Genomic DNA, 16364 nt, shown 5'->3' with positions numbered 1-16364 from the left:
ACAGCCGTCGCCATGCTGTCCCGCCTCGCCCGTCCCGCCGCCGTCCTGTGCCGCGGCCTGGCCACCAGCGCCCAGGTACGAGCCTCGGAGATGAGAGGGGGATCCGGGGCGTTGGGTGCCTGCTGGGAGCCGGCTTTCCGGCAGCGAGAGGCGGCCTAGGGGCGAGGGGCGGCCCGTGGGGTGCTGAGGTGAAGCTGAGGAGGGCTGTGTGGGGCTGTGTGTGGGGGAGCTGAGTGGGGCTGTGTGTGGGGGGGTGGGGGCTGAGCTGCGTGAGGCTGTGGGAGGGCTGTAGGTGAGGGGGTGAAGCTGTGTGGGGCTGTGGGGGGGGGGGGCTGGGCTTGGCGGGGTGCTGCCTGCATCTTTCTGGAGCAGAGCTGAGCAGTTAGTAACGGTGATCCGTGGTGTGCCGGCATCCTGGATCCTGTAAATGCTTGGATAGCTCTGTCAGATGTGTGGTTTGGTTTTTTGGGGTGAGCTTGTGTGGAGGCACGGCTTCACACACATCGTTCTATGATGGTTGGGGGCCTTTCCCGTTGGGGTTATTCTCTGGTTACGTGTGGGTACTGGCCTCCAGGAGGTACTGCTTTGGGCTGGGTAGGGAGGGATAGAGATAGAGCTCTGCATTTTAAGTGAAGCAGTTTTCCTGTGGTGTGTACAGGATGGCTACCAGAGGTCTAAAGACAGGCTTTGTGAGAGAGGATTGTGTAATTTAATAAGAATTCTATTCAATAGCAATGAGGTTTTGATCTTAGGATATTAGTTCGGTCATAAACACGGGGTGCAGCAGTGACTAATACTAGACTTTGCTTTCCTTTGAAGAGTTTTGTGCTAAATTGTATTTCTTGCAGTAGCAAGGATGCTGAGCTGAGTGCAAATTGATCTAGCTTGTGGGTGGATTATTTATTATGCTGTGAATTATTATTAAGCTAATAATTAAGCTGTTCCTGCAGTGAGATTGGAGCAGTTATAGCTTTATCTGGGAGGACGGTGATACAGAGTGCCAGTAGCACCTTCCCTCTCTGCAGTAGCCTCTGGTCCTCCATCAGTTTGGCAGAACATCACAGTTCACAGTTTTTCTGACCTTTTCAAATAGCTTTGCTTACACTGCGGGCACAGGGGGGTCATCAAAAGAAACAGCTTTCTTCCAAAGAGCACATCTGGGTACAATTGGTTCACAGGGCAACAAAGCAGGGTTGATTTTTTTTTTTTTTTTTTTTTTTTTTTGCTTGCTTGTCAGCTGCATTTAATCAGTAATTTAATGTTCTCAGGGCTCAATTTTGAGGCAGTTGCAGGTACAATTTTATTTCAGGCATAGACATTTTCTTCATGTACGTACAGTAGCTGTTACATTTACTGTAGTCCATTAAATGTATTGATTGTTTTCCAAATGGAAAGGCTTTTTTTTTTTTTATAATAGCTTTGAAAACTGGAAAAAAAATTGCAACACTCATTTTGCTCTGAATGAGCTGGATGTCCACAGGAGCAGGTATTAGTCAATAGTCTGCAGCTGAGGAAGGCTGATCCTGTCAGTGCTCTGCCTAATGCTGCTTTCTGTGTGAGCTTCAGAGCACAAAGAACGCTTTTGTCCTTCTTGTCCAACCAGCAAATCTCAAGGATCTTTAGGAAGCTGTTGTGGTGATGGCTTTCTGTGGGCTTAGGCAAGCAAATTTGCATGGTGCTTAGTAAAGAAATTGAGAAACAGAATTAACGTAAAGAAAGCGTGGTGAAATCCCCAAGGTCACTTCTGCATTAACTAGCCAAACAACTCATCAGCATGTTTTCCTATTTCTCCTTCAGAACAATGCCAAGGTGGCAGTGCTGGGAGCATCCGGAGGGATTGGGCAGCCTCTGTCCCTTCTCCTGAAGAACAGCCCTGTGGTGAGCAGGCTCAGCCTTTATGATATCGCACACACCCCTGGTGTTGCAGCTGACCTCAGTCACATCGAGACAAGAGCGAATGTGAAAGGTATGGTGAGTGCCTGGGGGTGGACTTTGTGCATGCAGAACGTGAAGGATCCCCTCAGGTGTGTGTGGTGTTTGGCAGGGCCTGCTCTTGTACTTCATGTGAAGGGAGGCTTCACATCAGCCCAGCGTCAGCTGAAGCAGCTTTTTTTCCTCAAGTGATGCATGCCTAATTAAGGCTTACTTGATTAGATTGGCATGTATGGAGATGAGAAATAGTCTGTGGTGGTTGCACAGTTGGAAGAGAATTCATAATAGCTGGCAGGAAACATTTAATAAAGTCATATCAGGGAAAAGCCTGAGTATTGAATTTAAAATCTTGGCTATAAATATCCCTAATGCTCCTGGGGCATCTGTGTGCATTGTATGTGCTTGTTTTCTTCAGAGGCAGCAATCAATTTTTGATGAAATCGAAGAATACTTCATTTGCTGATCTTCATTTTAGTTGAAGATCACTAAAAGGTTGTGCTTTGCCTGAATGTGCCCATCTGCAGTTCTGGGGGCACTGAATCAGCTAGGACCTTTGGTTATGGATACAGAATGGAGTGACTGGCTGCGTGTGAAACGTACAGCGTGGTTCTTATCCCACTTATTCTGTGGGCTTTGAAAGCCAGAGCATCAGATCCATCCATCCATAATCTCATTGCTTTGCTTCTGAGTGTGGATTGAAAACTAAATTCAGAATTGGTTGTCTTGAGGCTTAATTTCGTTCTTCAAACTGGCAGTTATTTAAAAACTGGTGAAAGCACAACGTCTAAAAATCTTCCATTCCAGGTTTCCTGGGACCTGAGCAATTGCCAGAATGTTTGAAGGGCTGTGATGTTGTTGTGATCCCTGCAGGGGTCCCTAGGAAACCAGGTATGTTCTCCACGATAAAAAGCCCCAGGGCTTCACTGAATGCATCTCTGCAGAGCTGCAGTACGTTCCAGGAGGCTGTGGTGCTGCTTTCTGGTTGCCTTGGGATGGAAGTGGTCTGTGAATGACCCTGACCTAGAGCTTGTTGTGGTGTCAGGTACCTCAGCTAGTCACTGCTTAGATCATTGCTCATAAGGTGGGGAGAAACATTGATTTCTGGGCTTCTTTTATAAGGGGGAGGTGCAGAGTCTTTTCACTGCAGTTAACCCTGAGTCTCCCCTGATATTTTTTGCCCACGTTCAAAACCTGCCTCGTTGTCTCTTTTCTTAGCAGAACAGAATAGTCTGTTCTGCATTAATTGTACAATGTCTCTGAGCATCTCTGAATCAATGCCTTTTTAGTTTCTGATCTGTTCTATTTCCACTGTTTGGGTTTGTTTTTTTTTTTTTCAGTATACTATTGGGAACGTAACACAAGTCTAGGCTTTGATTCATTTCTTATCCTAATTCTGCATTTCCATGGTGGCAGCCCTGCAGCTAGCAATATTTTGCACAGATCAATTAACATTCCAGCTGCAGTTGTGGAGGTGACTTCAGAGAGGGATGAATAGGCTGCAGGTACTGGAAGCATTTACTGGCTGTGTTGTAGGTATGACCCGTGATGACCTGTTCAACACCAATGCCAGCATCGTTGCTTCTTTAACAACTGCCTGTGCAAAGAATTGTCCAGAAGCCATGATCTGCATTATTTCCAACCCGGTAAGCATTTTCTGGAGACCTTCAAAATGTAGAAAAGAAAATCCAGTCAGAGGATACTGAAATAATCTGCAAGTTCTTGCTAGTTTTGACCAGGGTCTTTGAGGTTTATGGAGTATTTGCAGGAAAACAAGAAGAAAAACTAAAAGCCTGGCTCTTGATTGTTCTTGAGATATAAAGAAGTCAGATTAAACTTGTATGTAGAAGGGATTGATATCTCAGCTTCTCTCTGGCTGGTTATTATACATACTGCTATAGTTACTGTCTCACTAGTTGTTTAAAATAAAAAACTTGTTCCAGCTTGCCTGTAAGTTGTTCTTACTGTGAAGAATTGGCTGATTACAGGTGACTTAAAGTTGGAGATGTGATGTTTATTGTCCTGTTCATTTCATGCATTGGTTTTGTTCTGCTCCTGTTCTCGGTGAACGCTTGCATGTTTTTGCCTGCAGGTAAATTCAACCATCCCCATAACTTCAGAGATTTTCAAGAAGCACGGCGTGTATAATCCTAACAGAATCTTTGGGGTAACAACTCTGGACATTGTCAGAGCAAATACTTTTGTGGCTGAGCTAAAGGTAGGCCTTAATGATGGGTGCTGGGGAAAGGATGTCGTGTGCTGCTGTCATCAGTTGCACCAAAATGCTTCTAAACGTCACAGTGTAGAGCTAAAGTAGCTCAGATTGATGCAGAGCTGGAGCTGAAAGCAATGATTCCCTGCAGAGGAGCCTGGGGATAGGGTTTCTTACAAAACCTACTTGCAGAGACTTTGACCTTTCCTTTCGTCAGCCTCCCCTGTGAGTGAGCTGCATGTTTGCCCTCGTTCTCTTGGCACTTTCAGCCCTGCTGGTGCAACTGGAGGAGAGAGGTTTGCAGTGTATCTTTGCAAGTCATGCTGTCTGTGCTGCGTCTTGTAGGATATTCTCTGTGTAGTATCAAACAGGGTGTGAAGGCTTCACTGCTCTTAATAGCCCTGGTGGAGTTTGTACCTTTGCTGCTGTTTATCTGAAGTTGCATTGATATTATTCTGTGACTGAAGTGATCAGGATGAATAACTTGGAGTTGGACTGCATTGATTGGCATTGCCCTTGTAGCTGCCCCTGAAATTTCTGGATGTCAGGATACTGAGAGCAGGAAAAATGTGGTGGTTTTAAATGTTTTTTTCTTATCTGTACATCTCAAACTGGAAAGTTTTGTGTTTCCCTTAGGGTTTGGATCCCGCTCGAGTAAGCGTTCCAGTTATTGGTGGCCATGCAGGGAAGACCATCATCCCTCTGATCTCCCAGGTGAGTCATTAACTGCTGTGTGTGGCAGCACCTCTGCGTGTTGTTCCTCCTCACTGTGGCAGAGTTGACTTCAGGTGCCTTTGTGCTGACACACAGCAGGACAGGCCTTCCTGCCCGCGTGGCTCATCTTCATCTGAGATGACATGCAAGATACTCAAAGGCAAAGAGCTGCATCTGAGCTCCTCTCAGTGGCTGGACTAGCATCAGTTGGTTTTTTTTTTTTTTCCCCTGCAGTAGCTCTGGAATAAGAACTGAGGTGTAACATGTTGTCTTGGCAGTGCTGTATTTTGTCACTCATTCTTGTGATGGCTGTTGCATGGAGTGAATGCTTTTCTTCAGCAGGATAATGAAAGCGCTTTTGATACAATGGACTGGAATCACTTTCTCAGCATCCAGTATTGAAATGAGTAGGCAGAGCTCAGGTTGTGTGGAGAGGCCTTCAGAAATGATTGGTAGAGAGGGGCTCCCTAATCCAAAACGAGTTACAGTTCTAAAGCAGGCTGCAGCTGACTGAGGCGGGTGGGACGTGGCTGAGGAGGGTCAGTGGAGAAAGGACAAAAAGCTTTGCTGTAAGTGAGGAATAAAGTACCCTTCACAGAAGGACAGTCTTAGGGAGTAAGAGCAAGGGCTTTAGTGCAGCTGAATGCTGAGGGTGCTCAATCAGGGCAGCACAGCTGTGCTTAACAGACTTGTGCAGCTGTATTTGAAGGTTCACCAGCTTCCTAAATACTGCTTGCAGACTGGATCCTCTGTAAGGCTCTTGACTTCCATAATGCCACGGTGACCCAAATATTTATCATGTGGCTTTTTGAAATTGCTTAGTGCTTGGAAGGCATCTGTCTATGCAAAGGACTACATGGTAGCAAGTAACCAAGCCTTGGCTTTGCTGTCAGGCTGCAGTTTGTCCTTGAGTAAACTAGGCATGACTAGCTTACTGTTACAGTTCATGCGACAGCCAGAAGCCTTAGTGAATGCCTGCAGCTGCTGGCCAGTCTGTCACACAATCTGTGAGCTGGGGTAGCTGATTTTCCTGCTCAAGAACTGCTCATAACAACTGTAATGGTGCAAAAAGTATCACTTGAGTGGCCTATTGAATCTGGAGAGGTCCTGGTATTTGAAAGCAACTTTTTTTTCCAATCTAGTGCACACCAAAAGTGGACTTCCCTCAGGATCAACTGGAAAAGCTTACAGGGAGAATTCAAGAAGCTGGCACTGAAGTTGTCAAAGCTAAAGCAGGAGCAGGTTGGTTCTTGGCTACAGCTTCCAAGTAATTCTTCTTGTCCAGCTGAATGGATGCAATTTTCTTCAGCTTAATCGTATCTGCAACGGTGATGCAGAGTTGGGAATAGCTGATTGCAGTGCTGGCTGTCTTAACTGTGGTGCTAGAAATAGCTCAGTATGTAGGTAAGCATAAAAATCAATGGGGCCCCAAACATGCATGGTATTTAAAAGTCATCTTCTCCCTCTCACTGAGCTGTTTCTTATTCAATCTGCTCAGCTGTGTAGCACATGGCTCCTGCTCTATCAAACTATCTGTGAGCTTGAAGCCGAGCTCTGCAAACTCAGCAGTGTGGAAGCTTTTGACGCTAAACCGAGTCTTGAATCTAAATGGGACCTGTTCTAAAAGAGATTCATCTCTTACAGGATCAGCCACCTTGTCCATGGCCTATGCTGGCGCTCGGTTTGTGTTCTCCCTGGTGGATGCCATGAATGGAAAGGAAGGGGTTATTGAATGTTCCTTTGTTCGCTCGGAAGAGACGGAGAGCCCGTACTTCTCTACACCTCTGCTGCTGGGAGTATGTGCTTCAAATGATGGGGCTTGGAAACAGCAGTTACTGAGCTAGTCCTTAGGTTTAGTGGCTTTTATTTGGTGATTTCAATTCTGTCTAGCTGAGTGTCTCTGTAGATAACAGCCAAACACACATGTAAGAGTTTGTGCCAGTTTATGAGGAGCTTTCGTATAGTTAACCAGAGCCAGCAGCCTGGTCTCCTCACCTTGCTCTGCTGCAAACAAATCGCTCAAATTGTGGTGCATGCAGGACTGTGGCATGGATTAGGATTAATGGATTGATTTCAGGGCCTGTACTGAGCTCTGAAGGAACAATTCTTACCCTAACCAAAGATGCTGCAGCCCTGACACTGCTGGGATGTGAATGTATTTTGTCCTGGCTGGTAACTGGGGAAGGGATGGACTTAGAAGAATATAAAGGGGAAGAGTTTGGATGTATGTGTTGATATTTATACCTAAATGAGAAGTGAATGAGAAGTTTGTGAAGGCTGTAGAAACTGCTACAAATAACAAGGAGCTTCACAGCTTTGCAGGGAATCACAGGCTTGGCAGGCAGAAGAGGTGGCAGAGGTCCTAGGGTGGGTCCCCACCTCAGCTGAACATTAAATAATCAGAACTGTGAAATTGTTCTCCTGGTCATTCAATGGTTAATCCTTAAATCCTCTTTCCCTCAGAAAAATGGAATTGAGAAGAACCTGGGCATTGGCAAGATCACCCCCTTTGAAGAGAAGATGGTTGCTGAGGCCATGGCTGAGTTGAAGGCTTCTATTAAGAAGGGAGAGGATTTTGCAAAGAGCTTCAAGTGAAGAGTTGATGGAGAGGAATTCCAGCTTCCTTAATTTATTAAGGCATCATGTCACTTTACGGCTTCTGATTCAGAGCTCATGCTTTGATTGAAGTCTGTCTGTATTAGCGTAACGATTGTCGTCAAAACAAAACCTGATCATCAATAAAATGGCCTCGTTTTTTTCAGTGTACCAGATGGAATCATCTTAATGCATTTGTCTTTTGAAGGTAGAAGCTGCAGGTGTCTGAGAGGTTATCAGTGATAATAACTTCTTAAAATGGGTGAGCCAATTGCTAGACCTTGTAAACGAGTGATCGCAGTGAAGAGGGTCAGTGGTTCCTTTGCAGAAGGGAAGGTGGTGGTACAGGCTGACTGTGATAGGTTTCCTTAGCCCTGAAGTGCCTAAAATTACATTTAGTGCTGAAAATAGTCATGCATTTCCTCCCCAGGTCATGAGATCTTACTGGATGGCACTCTGCTGTCTGGACAGAGATGATAAACAAGAGGAGGTGCTCCAGCTTACAAAGCTTGCTCAGCTCATCCTCAGACTGCTTTACACCTCCCTGTGTGCTGTCACTGGTTTCTGAACGTTGCAAAGCAAGCTGCCTTTTGAATTAAAGTTGGCATTTCAGTCCTCTGAAGCAAGCTTTTGTCTGAAAAGCTGAGTGGGGAAATTGAGCAACACCAGCACTGTGCTGCAACAGGAACTGCCTTTGAGCATCTGGGTAGGGACGTTTTCTACATGGCCTTCTTGTCCTGGTGCCATGCAGCTCTGAGCTCTCAGCTGTGCTGCTGCTTTAGCTTTATCCTGGGCTGCTGCTTCATCACGACAGTTGGGAGAACAGGAGTGATCAAATAAGATCAAGACAGGCTGCAGAGGCCTGCAGGAGGAGTCAGATCAGTGATCCAAACAGTTGGGTTTTCAGGAGGTTGGCACATTACTTCTGTTACCTTGTGCTGGAATCTTATGTAATCTGACTTGTAAAGGGTTGGTGAAAGCACAGTGATTTAAATGTCAGTCCTGCTGTAAGGAAATAATTAAAACGCTGAGAGTGACTTTTCTCTAGTTAGAACTAAAGCCTTGATTTAGCATCTACATAGATTTCTTTTACGTTCATCCTCTTGTGAATATAAAAATAAATGTCTGCAAGAAAATGGTGATGACAAGCTCTGTTGCCAAGTTCTTTGAAGGTAAGCTTTAATGAAGGAAGCTATTAATTCAATCTTCCTCCGTGCTCTGGGGGCTGCTTACCCTATTGCTTCAGATTGCTCTAATCCACGTAGGTTGAATTCCAGGCTCTGTTTTGATGAGCTGAAGGAAGCAGCGAAGCCCAGCGCCTCTGGGTGAGCTGGGAGTGCGAAGGCAAAGGCAGCAGGACAGAGGCAGTAGGTGCTGTGTGGTCGCTGGCTTTGTTTCCTCCTGCTTTCTGTGTTCCAAGTCTTCTGACACTTGTGGAATGAAGCACTTGGCTCTGTGGAACGTGTAGGCAGAGTGAGGACAGCAAACGCAGTCCTTGTCCCTCCTACCTGCAGAACTGTGATGTATGAAGTCCTGGTATCTTTGCATAAATAGTAATGAACTGGAAGCGTCGGCACTCGTTACTCAGCAGGCTTGGAACGAAGTAGTTATTAGATGGTATTAATAGAATAAAAGAGCTAAAGATCATTGGGAGGGAAGGGGGGCAGGGAAGGATGCAGAGGAGCGACAGAGCTGGGCGTTGTGCTCACAGTGAGAAGTGGGAAGTGGTGCTGGGTTCAGAGCTGTGCTTTCTGCAGTGAGATACCAGCAGCAGGACATTGGCTGGAGCTGAATTAACTTTTGTAGCTGCCCCTCGTGCTGACCTCTGGCCTGACACTGGGTAACAGTGGCCAAGGTGCAGGGAGATGCACGTTGGGAGGAATGGCTGCAGCAGTTCCGGATGGCCAGGTGTCAGGTCACCCCATCCTGCCTGCTGCTTCCACGCTGCTGCTGTAACAGGGTGGAGTGCAGCAAGAGAATAAAACGGGGAGGAAAGGTGGTGGTGAAGTGTATCGCTCTGCTATTTCCTTGCCTTGGTCCTGGGAGGCTTTGGGTTAAAAGAACCCAGGAGGAGACTGCAGGCTGACAGCCTTCACCCACGTTTATTGCTTCCCTGCACCACGGTGGGGTGCTGGCACCTGTCCCCATGTGAACCCAGCCTGCGATCTCACACGGAGGGTGAATTTTAAGGGCAGATGGATGGGAATAAGTGCTGCTGCCATATCCGTGTCCATAAGGAGCTTTAATCCTTTCAGAACATCCCTCCCTAAGCTGGTGCCTGGTGACCCTAAGCCTCCCCTGTCCCCAGGGATGCTCCGGGAGATGGCAGCAGCCTCTTGTCTTCGGGCAGGCCTGGAATGCAGTGATATTTAGGAAAAGCAGGGCAATAGTGGGAAAAACTTGGGAGGAAGCTGCCTGGGCTGGGCTCTGTGCTTTACATGCACCATCTTCAGCTCATGGGGAGGTGAACAGGGAGAGGAAAGGGGTTGGAAGGGTGATGCCAGTGGGTTAAGAGTGCATGCTGGATGGCTATGGTTCCAGCCTTGCAGAGGCCTCTTGTACTCCCCCTGTTCTCCTGCATGGCCGTGGGCACCGCTGAATCACTGCCTCCAAGCAGACTGGGAGCACAGCACTGAGACAGGGCGGGTTTGTTTGCATTTGTGGGGAAACCCGTTAATAAAGGGCACAGAAGGAACTGCTCTTTTGCTGGAACAGATGGCGGATAAGGCAGCGAGATCAGCATGCAGGGCTCCTGCTGGGGGCTGAGTGCTAGGTAGGAGGGTTGGTGTGCTTGTGGTGCCCTGTCCCCTGCTACACCCATCCCTGCATGGCCCACCCCTGGCTTTTTTGCACGTTTGGGTTTTTCCTCCCCTGCTGCTGTTGGAGGATGCTGAGCCCCTCCTCATGTGTGGGGATGGGGCTGAGCCGCAGTGTGAGCTCCACAATTAGGCCCATTCTGCTGTCGCCTCATTTGATCTCCCTTAATTATTTATCATCTTTTTCCTCCCCGATCCCTCAGTTCCTTTCAAGTGCTGAATTCCTTCTGTCCCCCCCCTCCCTCCCCCCCAGCTGCAGCAAGCTCTGCCTTCTGCTCTGCAGCAATTACAGTCCCTTCTCCCCACTCCTCACACATCTCTCTCCTTTTGTTCTCCCCATCCTGCAAAACCAAATCCACCCCCAGTCACCAGGATGCTGCAGAAGCTCTCTTGCCCTATGTAGGGTCTCCCCACATTGCTTTTGCTGCCATCCTCTTTGTTTCCCGGCCCCGATGTGTTATTCAGCACTGCAGGTGTTGGAAGAAGAGCAGTGATGTGTGCTCACCCTGGGGGTTGTGGGGTGTTCCCTGCATGGGCTGCTTCCCTCTTTGCTACTGAAAAAGGAGGGACACCAACTGTGTGTGTGTGTGGGGGGGGTTTCTCACCATGCAGCCCCTCCTCATGCCCCATGTGGTGCAGAAAGTGGGAAGCATAGAGTACAGCCCCATAAGAGCAGGCTGGGGATCCAGTGTGGACTTGTTTTCCTGCCCCAAATTGCCCTCTGTGGCTCCAACAGTGGTTGTAGGGCTGGGATAGGCTGCCCTGGTGCTGTGGTGTGCGGGGCATCTGCAATCTGTTGTGTATGTGTGTGTGTCCATACGTGTTCATGTTTGCATGTGGGCTTATGCATGTGCATGCATGTGCATGTATGCATATGTGTGCATGCATGTGCATGTCTGCATGCATATCTGCATGTAAATTCATGTGCATGTCTGTGTACCCGCATTCACATGGAGTTCTGTACATGTCCATGTGTATGTGTGCATGCATCTGCCTGTGTGTGCGCGTGTCTGCATGTCTTCATGCGTATGGATGTCTCTCTGCATGTGCGTACATGGCCAAGAGCCATTCCACATCTGTACAGTTGGGGTGGAATGGGGCCATCTGGGGGCAGGCTGACCTTTCTGTGCCCGTGCCAGGTGCTCTGGGGCCAAAGCCATGCATGGGGATTTGGAGTGGCACTGGGGGAGTTTTGGGGGGGATACCATGACCATAGTGGATAGTTTTGGGTTATTCCCAGTTAGGAAGATTCCTCCCATGGTGGGCTGGGATATGAGGTAAGGCGTGGGGTGGGATGGGATGGGAAGTGAATAGGATACAGGTTGGGATTGAGAATAGCATATGGTATGGTATATGTGGGATAGGGGATATGGGATGTGGAAAGAAATATGGGGTGAGAAGAGATATGGAATTGGGTATTTGATGAAATGGATGTGGGATAGAACATGATATGAGGATATAGGATAAAGGGTGAGATGGGATGAGAAGGGATGTATCATAGGACAGAACAGGATGGACTTTGAGGTGGGATAAAGGTTGGGATGAGACAGATAAGAAAGGGTATCGGAGGTGAGTTACAGGATAGGATGTAGGACAGTGAGTGGGGTGGGATATGAGAGGACATGGGGTGGTGGGCAAGCGGGGTTTAAAGACCATGGGGGGGGGATGTGGGGCTTTGGGGTGCCGGCGCTGGGGCGACTGGAGGCTCCGCTGGGGGGAGGCTGGGGGTGGGGCTGTGCGCAGTCCGCCGAGGCGCCCTCCGGCCAGCAGGGGACGCTGTGATCTGGTGCCGGTGGCGCGCTGGCCCAGCGGGCGGCTCTGTGGCGTGGAGCTGTCCAGCACTTCAGGAGGGGACTCGCCGGGAGGGGCCGCGCTGCGCCGGGGCGACCGGGGCCGAGCCGAGCCGGACCCAGAGAGCGGCAGCAGGGCACCGGGCCGGGCTGAGCGGGGCGGCGGGGACGGGAACAGCGGGGAGAGGTGAGCGCGGCATGGCCGGGCTCGGGCCTGGCTCCTGGGGCGGCACCGAGCTGTGTGTGGCGGAGGGGGGGGGGGTGGGCAGGGAGAGGGGCTGGGGCTGGGGGAGATGTAGGGGACAATGGGGAGAGGGGAAGGGCTGGGGGGCAGAGGGGCACGGGGAATGTGGAGCACGGGGATACCCCAAGGGGACGGGGGAGCGGTGGGGGGTCTGTGAGCATCAGTGGGGTGTTGGGGGGGATTGGAGACCTCAAATGACTGTAGGGGGTGTTGGGGGCTGTGGGTTCCTATGGAGCAGAGGGACCCTGCAAGGAGCAGGCACTGGGGCTGGGCAGGCATTTGTTGGGAGCACCCTGCTTCTCTGTGCCGTGGACTGAGGAGATGGGGTCCCAACAGTAGCCAGAGCCCAGAGCATGGTGGGATATGGGGGACTACAGTAGGGAGAATGCACAAATGGCTCCAAAATCTCAGCCCTAGAGCTCAGCTGAGGAAGGGCAACAGCACTGGGTAAATTAAGTGAAAGCATTGGCTGTTGGGTGGAGGAAAAAGGTGCAAAACTCAACAGTGGGTGAGCACAAGGTTTTGGTGAAGTGATTTGTACTGCTTCAGCCCAGGTTCTTTGAAAGAATGTGAATGAATCTCTCCTCCACCTCCAGAAAGGAGGTTCCAGCTGTAGGAATTTTGGGTTGTGATTCAGGTGGGGGCTGTTCCTTTGCTTGGCCATGCCTGCACAGAGAGTCCATATTGGCATGTGCAAAGTGCTGTGGCTTTGGAGAGCCTTGGGTTGGAGGGCAGTGTGCAGGATGCAACTGCTGCTGATCCACGTGGCCATAGTTGGGTGCACAGAGTGGGGAGCAAGCATGTTGCTAGCTCCTCGGTAACTCCTTGCTAGCCCCTTACTAGTGCTTTGGTGACTTCTTGGTAACTCCTTGCTAGCCGCTGGTGTCTCCTTGGTAGCTGCTTTCCAGCCCCTTGCCATCCACGTGTCCTCTCTACCAGGGCATTATACAAATCTGACTATCCCTCCTGTTCCTGGGCTTTTCCTGGGCCACCACCCATAGCTTTCTTCATCCCCTGCTGTGGCGGTGGCTCTGTAGGGATGGCAGCAGCCTTATTTCCTAAACAGCAGAGGAGGACGGTAGCGGTGTGGGTTCTGGAGCCAATACTGGGCAGTTTTTAGGGCAACATTTGTCCTTCGTTCTCTTTTGGATGAGCATATGGGGCACCCAGCTGCCTGCCTCAGGCAGGATTTGTCCCTGCTTGGATTTGTCCCCATCCCCAAGGAGGTGCTGCCTTACCCTGGATATAGGGCTGCCCCCCAGCATGGCATTCTCGGGGTGCTTTGATTCCTGGGAAGGGCATCGGGCACTTCAGAACTTCCTCCGTGGGGTGTGCAGTGCCCCCGAGCTCTGTGTGGAGTGGGAAGCAGCAGCTGGGCTGCAGCATGGGCTTTTCCCACTCCTGTCTCGAGGAAATCCCCAAACGTCCCCAGCTGCCCCTTCCCTGCCCCACTTTTGATGCGTGGGAGCTGAATCCTGCCGTAGGAGCTGAATGCTGCCGTGGGGCCCTACCATCCCCAAAGCCCTTCCCCTTCCCTCCCATCCCAAAGCCCTTCCCTTCCATCCCCAGCTCGCATCTTCTCCTGGCCAGGTGGCCCACGGCTTATATAATGCGCTCAGCCCCGGAATAGCTCCTCCCGTTACACAACGGGCACTGCGTCCGGGGGGGGGAAGCATGGGGGGGGGGGGGGACACGGCTGCTTGTTTGCCCCACACCGTGACCCCTGTATCTGGAGCCCCCCCATCACCATTGGGAAGGTATCTCCAGAGCATGTCCTGCCCATGCCCTAACTCCGTGTGCCATCAACCCCACACGTGCCCTCCCACAGGGTCCTGCCCCACTCTGTGCCCCCTGGCATGCCACAAAGGAGCCCAGTTGCTTGGTAACTGTTTAGCTTCTCTGCCAGCCTCATCTATTTAAAACATATAGATTTATGCTCATGCCTATGGATGCACAAGCAGCAGCAAGCCCTCACCCAGCCTGTGAGCCCTGGCACACCGCGTTGTGTCGTTAGCTGTGATGAAGCTCTCCTGGATAACCCAGGGATGACCCTGCATGGTGTGAGGCATTGGGTGTTCAATGGGGCTTCCCCATGCGCTGGGGCATCATGTGTGTATTTTATCATAGAGTCATTCAGGTTGGAAAAGACCACCAAGATCATCTAGTCCAACCACCATGCGTTAGATATTCTTTATTTCTTTAAAATCTGAAAATTGCCAGATTTTAGCATGCAGAAGGCAGTGTCCAGGCAGTATTCCATGGCTGCTTGTCCCACCAGGCTACGGGAATGGCATCACGATGTCTGAGCCACATGGATGCAGCCAACTGATAGCCCGTGGTGCCATGCTGGTGGCTGCACAACCCCAGCCTTGTGGTGGCTCTGCAGGGTCCTGGTGGCTCAGCGCTATCAAGTCCCACCTGGTGAGGCTTTTCAAGCTGAATTTCTTCTTTTATTCTTTTCTTTTTCCCCTTTTTTGGAGGTCTGACTCATGGTTTTTGGCACTCGGGCTGCTGGGAGGCAGCGCCTGGGAAGGTTGGCCCAATTAAAGGCAGGAACCCAGAACTCTTCCTCCTTGTAATGCTGGCCAGGTATTTAGGAAAGGCTGCTGTGTTATGGCTTTTGGTGCTGTGATGTGTGCTCGTGCGTGGCCTGGAGGAGGCCTTCCACTGGCCATCTTCAAATAATGGACAATTAGCAGCCCGCAACAAGGCAGAAAGCTCTTTGGGGATGGGATTATTATTTCTGCTGTGTGCTGATTGCACACCCTGATGAGACCCAGAGGGCAGTGCTGGAGCCAGCATAGTGAGATGGGGTGGTTGGCATTGTGGATAAGGAAACTGAGGCATGGAGCGAGACTGGTGGCCTGAGTGGGGCAGGGTTTGTGAGTGAGAGGTCCTGTGCTTGGCTGCGTCGTGATCTCTTGTGGGACTGAGCACTGGGGAGCTTGGTGTGTGAGCAGCACAGAGCAGGGGATGGTGGAAGGGGATGGAGATGGGGATAGAGGATGGTGGATGGGGCTGGAGGTTGGAGCATGAGAGTGGAGGTGAAGATGGGCAGGTGGGGGTGGATGATAAGGATGAAGGCTGGAGCGTGAGGATGTAGCATGGAGATGGAGGATGGGATGGGGATGGGGACGGAGGGTGGAAACGAAGATGGAGGATGAGGATGAAGATGGAGGTGGAAAATACAGGATGCAAGGCACAGCATGGGGGTGGTAATGGGCATCTCTCGACGTTTCCAAAAGCAGGTGGGATTTTCTCCTTCCAATTCTTGTTTGCTTGGCACAAGCTGCCAGCAACAGACGAAGGCTTCATCCCCCCCCCCCTTCCAGGACTGCCTTCCTCTTGTAAACAAGGTGGAAATTTTAAAGGGGAAAATTGCTCGTTGCTCTTTAGAAGAAGAGCAGTGATGCCAGTCACAGTGTCATGCCACCCCCTGGGAGACCCTGGGCCAGCCAAAGCTGGCATCAAAGGGATTTTTGCTTTTTCAATGCTCAGCGTTGGCCTCTCACTGCTTGCAGAGATGTCAGTGTGTCCTCGGGTGTCCCTGTCCCTGCTGCATCCCATGCCCCCTTCCCCGGCACGCAGGCACTCGCCATTGCCCTGTCTGGTGCAGCTGGATGTGGTGAGAATTAATTGAGCACCGACCGGAGGCGGCTTTAATTAGCGGCCAGGCAGGGGGCTCCGCTGCTGTGCTTCCCCTCCCTGGGGGAAAAGAGAAGAGACAAATTTTCTCGGGAGTTTCCCCCTGCACCAAAGCACTGGGGAATGGCTCTGGTGGTGGGGATGGATGCCAGCACTGTGTCCTGCAACGCGTTCCTACGAGCCCATGGGAACAGTGCCTGCTCTCTCTGTGAGGCAGCCGGCTCTCTGGCTGCCAGCACATGATGATTTGTGGGTAATTACTGCAGATAATGAAATATTTAACCATCCTGTTTATTATTGTGGATAGCAGTGAGCCAGGCAGGAAACTGCTGGCTTTTGGGTCGGGCCAGTGGGAATCACCATTGGAGTGGTGTCGAGGGTGAGGATGGAGGCTGTGGATGAGGATGTGGGTGGGTTTG

At 50.4% G+C, this 16364-nt stretch overlaps 1 protein-coding gene across 2 annotated transcripts; it reads left to right on the top strand.

Moving 5' to 3' along the window:
* Positions 1–12: 12 nt before the first annotated feature.
* On the top strand, positions 13–7622 carry MDH2 (malate dehydrogenase 2; the record flags this gene model as incomplete). 2 transcript variants are annotated; one of them, XM_079545054.1, is made up of 9 exons in its annotated part: positions 13–75; positions 1798–1966; positions 2737–2820; positions 3466–3575; positions 4022–4147; positions 4778–4855; positions 5998–6097; positions 6500–6651; positions 7319–7622. In XM_079545054.1, 9 exons carry the CDS (start codon positions 13–15, stop codon positions 7448–7450), a joined length of 1014 nt encoding a protein of 337 aa, XP_079401180.1. In that variant the 3' UTR covers positions 7451–7622. The 2 variants fall into 2 exon arrangements, with proteins under 2 accessions (XP_079401180.1, XP_079401181.1); XM_079545055.1 differs by lacking the exon at positions 4022–4147.
* Between the last annotated feature and the right edge of the window lie 8742 nt (positions 7623–16364).

The sequence above is a fragment of the Tetrao urogallus genome (genome assembly GCF_951394365.1).
Source record: "Tetrao urogallus genome assembly, chromosome: 20".
Lineage (NCBI taxonomy): Eukaryota > Metazoa > Chordata > Aves > Galliformes > Phasianidae > Tetrao > Tetrao urogallus.
This window is presented reverse-complemented; position numbering and strand designations above follow the sequence as displayed.